The sequence below is a fragment of the Cygnus atratus genome, chromosome 11 (assembly GCF_013377495.2).
Source record: "Cygnus atratus isolate AKBS03 ecotype Queensland, Australia chromosome 11, CAtr_DNAZoo_HiC_assembly, whole genome shotgun sequence".
In the NCBI taxonomy this organism is placed as follows: Eukaryota; Metazoa; Chordata; class Aves; order Anseriformes; family Anatidae; genus Cygnus; species Cygnus atratus.
In genome coordinates, this window is record NC_066372.1 from 6003228 (window position 1) to 6012261 (window position 9034).

Genomic DNA, 9034 nt, shown 5'->3' on the forward strand with positions numbered 1-9034 from the left:
TCACATAATTAATCCATACAAGCTTGGAGAGAAACAGCACGCTGATCTTTATGTTTTAGGTGGTGTGCTATGTGTCATTATGGATAATCACATACTTACTTGTCTTTGACAGGTTAACTATATCATAAATCATCTTACATCATCTGTGAAATACACCATCGGACACCAAGATAACAAGAGCCATCAGCCTCTCTTTGCAAATACATAGTCAGCTGAGGGTGGGAAGAGGAATAAGGGGAAGACAAGAACAAGAAAAATTATACATAACCTTTTCCTTATATAAGTCATGCCTTTATCACTGATCTCTGCCCTCTCCCTAGCTCCCTCCCAGCCATTAGTAAAAGAGGATCAATTTACAAACAAAGGTTAATCTACTGGTTTTAGGTGGCAATGTTTTGGAAGGGAGGCAGATGGGGCCTACGTAACATACCCAGGGCTGTCCCACACCAGGCAGAAAAAGCTGAGCCAGTCAGTGAAAATGGTGGTGCCTCTGTGAAGAGGAAAAGAAAGAAAAAAAAAAAAGGTGAAGAAAAAAGGGAAAAAAGACGGGAAAAAATGAAGAAAAAAAAAAAAGCTGCCCAGTAGTGCGTGAGAGAGGAATAGGGGCTTGGAGTGAAGTGTGAGAAACAATCCTGTGGACATCAAGGCCAGTGAAGGAGGGAGGAGAGTTGCTCCAGGCAGCAGAGCAGGCATTTCACTGCAGCCCACGGAGAACTGCTTGCCGAGCCCATGGGTATCCTCTGAATGAAGCTGCAGCCTGGGGAGAAAGACCCAGCACTCTCCCTAAGGAGATAGATTTGTGAATGAAGGAGTGAATCATAGAGTCATAGAATATCCCAAGTTGGAAGGGACCCACAAGAATCATCAAGTCCAACTCCTGGCACCACACAGGTCTACCCAAGAATTCAGACCCATGTGACTAAGTGTACAGTCCAAACGCTTCTTAAACTCTGACAGAAGTTGAGCTGACGAGTGAAGTTGAGCCTGGAAAAAAGTGGGTGGGGTGGGGGGAAGGTGTTTTAGTCTTTTCTCTACATTCAAATCTATTTTAAATAGCAATAAGCTAAATGAATCTTCCCCAAGTCAAGTCTGTTCAGCCTCTAATTGTAAGTTGTAAGAGCTCCTCATCTTTGTCTCGACCCACAATCTTTTCCATCTTATTTTCTCCCTCTGTCCTTTTGAGGAAGTGGAGTGGGAGTGCATCTGGAAGCCAGGCTGCAACTCAAGGGCACAAAGCTAACTTCCTGGTATCCCTCGGTGCACTTTCACTTGCAATGACTAATTCATCCTTCTGAGCTACAGAAAAACTTTTAACTTCTAACAGTCTGTCCATCCACCCCTATTTAGATACCAGTCAGGTATTTCTGCAGGATGAAGGCCCTGATCATCTTCTGCTGCCAAGAACAGAACAATCAAAACCAAGGAATGACAGCCTTACACAAAAAACAGTTTGGTGGTCTTTTTGTCCTCCAGTCAAATAGTTGTTCTGTAGCCCTGTCCACTATTAGCTTTCAAAGACCTCCAGTCAGCCAGAAGCACTGAGCATTCTCAATGCAGCCTTCCCAAATGATCTGACTGAAAAAGAAAATCAAAAGTGAATAAAATTGTCCAGGTTGTCAACACCGAGTGAATTTGTAGACTTTCTTCATAGGAGGTAGCAACTTTTCCAGCCAAAAGGAAGTACTGAATCTGTCTCAGCAATGTAGGTCATTCTGTGGACAATACTGGTTCTGACTATGGATTAATTTCTGTGGATTATATGAAGAGAGGAATCTTTGATTTTTCTAGCTTCGACGACTTCAGTATTGTACGTAGCTGCTAAATACACACATTCTGACAAAACAATTTCAAAAAAAGCTTTAATTACTCAGAACTACTTTTCTGCAAGTATCTAAGTTAGTTTTGAACACCTGAGTTAGTTAATTCAGAGCCAGAGGAGCCTAGGGATCAGTGAGCAGGACACCACTCAAAGTACCACAAGGATGAGGAGAAAAAAACGGGGGGGTGGGGGGGAAAAAGGGGGTGGGGGTAGCAGTCAGCCAGAGAGGCCCGCACACAAAACTTCCCTCGGTCTCAGTGGACAGCAACTTGATAAGCTGCACCGTAAGACAGAGCACAATGTAAAATGATGTGGAAACCAGCTGGGTGCCCACTTCTTTCAGGCTAGAAGTGTGGCCCTGCAAAGAAATGGCACTTCGGAAGAAGGACCACCTCTACAGATAGCCTCTGTCCTTGCTTGACAGATTCAAGCAAGATTAAAAAAAATGGAAATGACATCTGCTTCTTTGACAAAGGATTGGAACATACAGAAACAATCATTTAGTGGTGCTTTTCATTGATATTTTACACACTTTAAACACTTTTTAAGATGTGTTGCTTTCTGCTTACAATTATACCTCGTGCAGGTACTTCCTTCTATTTAGCTCTTCACTATCTAGCTGACACACAAAACCCTACACACCTGTCAGACACAGAGGTTAGATGAGAGTCATTGTGCTGTGAATATCAGATTCCTCCTACTGACACAAAGGTGCTGGAGAGCACAGAAGTTACCCATGAACTAGTAATTCCTATAAACCTATGACGCAGTTATCCATCACAGAGAAACCACACTACAATGCACACTACACCTCCGAATTAATCAGCAGCAAACAAGGCTGTCTCCTGTAAACTGAAAGGATAAAAAGTACTAAACCAGCAGAATGATAAAGACAACAATGCCCAGATAGTTTAAAAGTGACAGTACAGCTTAGAGGTGGAGTCCTTCAAAATCTCTGCAACCTAGTCTGTTACAGACTGAACAGATTCTAACTCCAAAAAAAAAAAAAAAAAACACTCATACCTTTTGTGACCAAGAAGCTAAAACCAAAACTCTCAGTGCAAACAAGCAATGGAGTGTAACACACAAGATTTTTTTTTGTATTTACACTCTTGGCCTCAGATGACCTCTTTATTAGTTTATCAGAATTTACTACTCCTACATATTTCTTAGAAGTCATACAAAAGCAGCTGACGCTAATCTACATGCATAAAAATTCTTTCATTATATACTTTAGTAGCCATCGCTTCAGGCTAATTCCTCCAAGTTCCAAGCCAGTTCCATGTTTCTCTCTTCATTAATTCTGCTTTCCCAGGGAAAACCCTATATCCTTTTACAAGATGTGTGCAGGTGAATCCATTGTGACAATGAGCCTTGTCATCACTACCTAAAATTCTACCATGTCCTTCACCAGGTGTGGCACAATCAGCAAACAATCACATAATTTATTTTTTTTTTCTTCCCTTGGAGAAGCAAGCAGAACACTTACTTCTTCTTCACACTCCAACGCGCTTATCTGTACCAAACCCTCAAAATTATATAATTAGAAAGGTAACAGGTCACCTTGTGATGATTTTTGTACACCATAACAGGAAAGTTAGAAAAGCACTAACTTCTGACTTGATATTTGTTATTAAAATGGAAGCAGGTATTAGAAGGCACTACACAGATGTGGCACCTAGACTTACCGGAACTGTTTTATCTCAGAGTCTTTGCAGTTATGAAGAAACCCTTGCTCTTTTATATCAACAGCGGAATTCTGGAAATAAATAGACACACCACTCTGTTTTATGACAACACAGTGACCTTTAAGCCACAGATACCACTGCCAAACACTTCAACTCCCTTGTATGCTATTCCTTCACTATTTCAAGTACAAACAACTTCAGGCCTGCAGTATATTTCTGCAAAAAGCATACCACAAGAATCTTAGGTTATGTAACTTCTCACAGATAGTGCTGTGAAAGATCTAATGGAATATCAATACCGTTAAATCATCATTTTCTTACACTGCCCTCATATCTCCAGGCTGTTGTTCTCTTTATGTAAATAATCATGTGGCTGCAGGTTACCCTGTAGACATTACAGACATTACTTGTACATACAGACATTACTTGTACGATAGCATAGTATTCTTACTATACTACTGTATTATAGCATCTTTATCATACAACAGTTGTTTTACACTCGCTTTTAAACAGTCACTTTTGTACTCAGAAGGAGTACATCATCACAAAACAAAGCCAAAGCTTTGTTTAATTTTTTTTATTTTGTTTAGCCCACAGTTTAGAAGTTTTAGTTAAACCTGAGAGCATAAGTATCATCAGACTTTAAATATTAAATTAATATTAATAGGTTTTAATGGCTATTTAGGATGAAAACAAGTTCTTATATCTTGGACTTTACCTACAAAATATTATTTTGTGTAGGCTACCATTTCTCCCATTGGGAAAAAAAAAAGCAGCTTTGCAGAAAGCATGATGTTAATTAAGTTTTATTTAATTCACTTTTCATGTTCCCTTAAGTTTTGGGATTTATTTATTTATTAAGCCTTTGACACTGTTTGGAGACCAAAGACACTATTGGCTTTAAGATTATAGCTAAGAAGACTGAAAACACATTTTTCAAGCCTCAGGATAGACTTACCAGTTGTTGACTTTTAACAAGGGATGGCTGATTTCATGTAAAAATGTGATTGAAGAGTCTTTCCAAATTTCTGAAAAAACAGCACCTCATTTCTGAATCGCAAGACCATAATTAAAAAAAATACACAAAAATGCACAACAGGAATTAACTACGAAAACCCATTTAAGAACTCTTATGTGGAGTCATCACTTTTCCGGCATTTCCCATGGGAGTAAGAATTGGAGGATTTTGACCCCAACACCATGCCATTAAAAGGTACAATGCATATAGATCAGCTAGAACATTAAACCAGGAGAGACTGTTTATGGTGTTTTGCAATATGCTCTTGTTTTCCTAGTCAACCAGCTGTGGCCGTATGAAAGAGGATGTTCGCACACTGAAATCAGAATATAGAATCAATAGAAAAACATTGCTTTAGATAAAGAAAACCCCAAGTCTACAAGGACTTGCCATTCCCCTACACAAGGCTGCAGGGATACAGCCTAGCAGAGATGACCTGAATTGGAAGAGCTGCGTGGAAATGCAAAAGCTGCATTATTATTGCCCTATTGGAAAGTACTTTGTTCAGGTGAACGAACTCTCTACTGCAAGCTGAAGATAACTTAGAATCAAATTGCAGGATCAAGGAACACATATAAAATGGGACTGGCTTCTTCTGTGCCCTGAGAAAGCAATTCGCCCATAGCGTGTCTTGTCTACATTTCCCACACCTTTTCTCCCAAGAACACCGACTTTGGTACTTAGCACAAGAAAACTGACATACGGCAAATACTTTACGCCGTATGGCAAATACTTTACGCATCACATTAGTGCGTTTCATAATGCCTACCAGAATTTCTGGACTGCAGACATCTAAGAGTACTTCCTGAATTAGCTAAACAAGTAATTCAACCAATAGACTCAGTGTTTAAATTGGGGAAGTAATACCTACTGTTTTCTAAAACCTGTGCAGAATTACACTTACATAATGGTTGTCAGTCCTGATACAAGTTCTGTGCTTGATTTCTTGACATATCTGGACCTAAATAAACAGACAGATAAAGACAAACTTTTATTTGTATTTTAGAAAAATTGTCTTCCTCCGCTCACCTATGCAAATCGACCAATATTCTATCACTCCTTCATTAAAGTGCACACTTTGTGGCCCATTATTTATAAACTGGGCCCTCTTTCTTCACCCTCTGCTTCCACTGTGGAAGCAGAGCTTCCACTTTGCCAAGCTACCCAACTCCTTTTGCAGCAATCCTTCACTAAAGTCCTAAATGCTCCAGACCAGCAGAAAGCATGCTGCAGCTGGGCTTCCAGACTACAGTGCTGTTGCTGTCACTCCCTTGACCTGTAAATTTGCATGATGTAAATGCTGGAAAAGCAGTATAGATCCAAACTCATCTAGTAACGTCTTTTTTTTTTTTTTTTTAAGTGTGTTGCACAGGATTGCATTCTAGGGGGATTTTCCTTGCTTTGTACACTGGACAGGGGTAAGATAAAATATTTTTTTTATATACCGACATAAAAGATAGACAAGAACCTCCTGTACTGATAAAACCCAAACAGCTACGCAACAAGGAGGGAGGTGACTTCCTTTTATTCACCTGTGGTTACACTGAGAACGCCCAGCCACTATTTCACCCTTCCCAGGAACCTGGCACCTAAGCTGTCAGGTTACTCTGCACAGGCAGCGCTGACTGAACAACTGCACCCTCCAGCAAGTCCACACAGGAGGTCAGCCCAGGTGAGGCAAGGTGAGGCACAGGCTGGTGGCTGTGGCTGTGCAGCGCGTTGCCCCTGAGCCACACGTGTCGGAGTGGCGGGGGCATGCAGCTGTGCAAGGGGAAGCCCCCAGCAGCACGGCTGCGCTGTGCGCTGCTGCTCAGCTCCCTGCTGCTGGTCATTGCCCTGGCACTGCGCAGTGTGACCCGGCCCTGCCATGATGCCCACCCCCGCTGCCGTGACCACCTCCGCCGGGCTCTGGAGCTACCCTCCAGCCGAAGGATCAACTGCTCGGGGGTTGTCAGCGGGGACGAGCAGGCGATCCAGCAGGCACTCCTCAGCAACCTGGAGACTAGAAACAAAAGGGCACCCCTGACACCTGAAGCGTACCTTAACATGACGAAGGACTGCAGCAGCTTCAAGGAGACCCGGCGCTTCATTGAGTTCCCGCTGAGCAAGGAGGAGGCTGAGTTCCCCATTGCCTACTCCATAGTCATCCACAACAAAATCGAGATGTTTGAGCGGCTCCTGCGGTCTGTCTACGTGCCACAGAATGTCTACTGTGTCCACATAGACAGCAAGTCCCCAGCTGCTTTCCACGAGGCCGTGAGGGCCATCGCTGCCTGCTTCCCCAACGTCTTTGTGGCCAGCCGCCTGGAGAAGGTGGTCTACGCCTCCTGGTCACGCCTGCAGGCTGACCTCAACTGCATGCAGGACCTGCTGCGGAGCCCCGTGCCGTGGCGCTACGTCCTCAACACCTGCGGCACTGACTTCCCCATCAAAACCAATGCGGAGATGGTCCGCGCCCTCCAGATGCTGCAGGGGCAGAACAGCATGGAGTCGGAGAAGCCATCGTCCTACAAGCAGCTGCGGTGGAAGTACCACCACGAAGTGGGGGACGCCATCTCCCAGACAGCCACCGAGAAGCTGCCGTCGCCGCTCAGCTCACCCATGTTCACGGGCAGCGCGTACATTGCGGTGACGCGGGCCTTCGTGCAGCACATCTTCGAGGACCCCACAGCGCTGCAGTTTCTCGAGTGGGCCAAGGACACCTACAGCCCCGACGAGCACGTCTGGGCCACCCTCACCCGCGTGCCTGGCGTGCCAGGCGCCGTGCCCCACAACGACAAGTTCGAGCTCTCGGACATGAACGCCCTGCCCCGCCTGGTCAAATGGCAGTACCTGGAGGGCGACACCAGCAAGGGAGCGCCCTACCCGCCCTGCACCGGCCGGTACCAGCGCGCCGTCTGCATCTACGGGGCCGGAGACGTGTCCTGGATGCTCCGGCAGCACCACCTCTTGGCCAACAAGTTCGACCCCCGGGTGGACGATGCCGCCATCCAGTGCCTCGAGGAGCACCTGCGCCACAGGGCTCTGCTCGGCGCGGGGCTCTGAGGGGAGCCGGCGCACAGCCCGCCCCGGCGGCTCCTGAGGAGCCGCAGAGCACGTCACGGACTGGGGGCTCCTTCCGCGGCTGCTGAGGAGAAACGGCGGAGCCCTGGGGTAAGCGGAGGCCGGGGTTGCACCGGGCTCGGTGGGGTGGGAGGGCGCAGCCCCCCCCCGCTTTCCCCCCTCCTCTCCCTGCGGGCATCTCCTCAGACAGGGCGCGCATCCCTGGCGGCTTCCCCCCGGCCGCCCTAAAGAAGCGGGGCCGGTGTTTTTCCCATTCTCCATCTACTGACTGTTCGCAAAAGCGACGCCAGAGCTCCTTTTTGTTTTAGAAAAGCATGGCCAGGTCACAAGCCAGAGTGACTCCGCGTCCTGGTACGAGCACAGGTGAAACTATACAATTGATTGTTTTTTTGTAAAGTACCTGGCACCTGCCACACTGCTCGGCTTAGCGTCAGTTTGCTTTTGTTTCAGGCAGTTTATGGTTGTTTAACTGGTGTCAATAGCTGCTGGCCATAAAAAAAGGTTTGCCAATAAAATCAAACACACCGAAATTGGTGGCTTCTTGGTATTCTGTGTGCTGCAGTCACCTGAGGAGAACTAACTGCTCCCAGGCAGACCATTAAATTATTTCATCCATCTGCACCCCACTTCTCCATCTGTAATACACGTGAAGGGATGCTTAAGTAGTTAACTGTATGCTAACCTACATTTTCTAACATCTTCCTCTCTATCCCTCCCCCCAGAAAAGAAAATATTATAAGGAGTGTTCTCGGTAATGTAATTGCCACATCCAGTAGTGTGTTGGGCCTTTTAGATGAACAAAACATCTGACATTCATTTTTTCCTAAAGTTTCTTTAAGCTGAAAGATCTGTGAACTGTATTTCACCTATGTGTACTTTACCCACCTCACATTAAAGCCAGCTACTTCCTGTGGATCCAACAGTGCTTCACTACCTAAGATGGTGAGGATTTAATTCAGTTGCCTTTAAACAATCAACAATTTTCCCTAGTAATTTTTTTTATCAGTAAGCGCTCTTACCCTTATAAATTCAAAGTCTCCTGTGGAGAACAACCATTATCCAAAGAACATCTGAAGCAGTTCCACAGCTTGTTACAATTATGAACTACGCAGTTCTTTAAAACATTGATTTAAATAGGATGAGGAGATTAAATAACTGACTTGAGAAGGCGTGCCACTGCAGTTTTGTTGGACATTCTAAAACAAATTTCATTGTAAATGCTGATTTTTAAAACAACACTGATTTCACAGCAATCGTTAAAGGCAAAACAATAACAACTATCAGCAAGACAAGCTGCCAATTAAACAAATATCTAACCTATCATTGGGCATTTATTTACCCAAAAAGACTGAATAAAGTAATAGAATCTTATAGAATCCTGGCTCCACTAGGAAGCTTTTTCCAAGTACTGTAAATAGAAATCAGCTGCAATAGAGATTTAAGCTT

At 44.6% G+C, this 9034-nt stretch overlaps 1 protein-coding gene across 1 annotated transcript; it reads left to right on the forward strand.

Moving 5' to 3' along the window:
- Positions 1 to 6280: 6280 nt before the first annotated feature.
- GCNT3 (glucosaminyl (N-acetyl) transferase 3, mucin type) lies at positions 6281 to 7570 on the forward strand. The gene has a single exon (XM_035554015.1). It carries the CDS (start codon positions 6281 to 6283, stop codon positions 7568 to 7570), a length of 1290 nt encoding a protein of 429 aa, XP_035409908.1.
- Positions 7571 to 9034: the final 1464 nt, after the last annotated feature.

Coding starts and splice junctions, on each gene's coding strand:
- GCNT3 (XM_035554015.1), top strand. CDS start 6,281: ATGCAGCTGTGCAAGGGGAAGCCCCCAGCAGCACGGCTGCGCTGTGCG.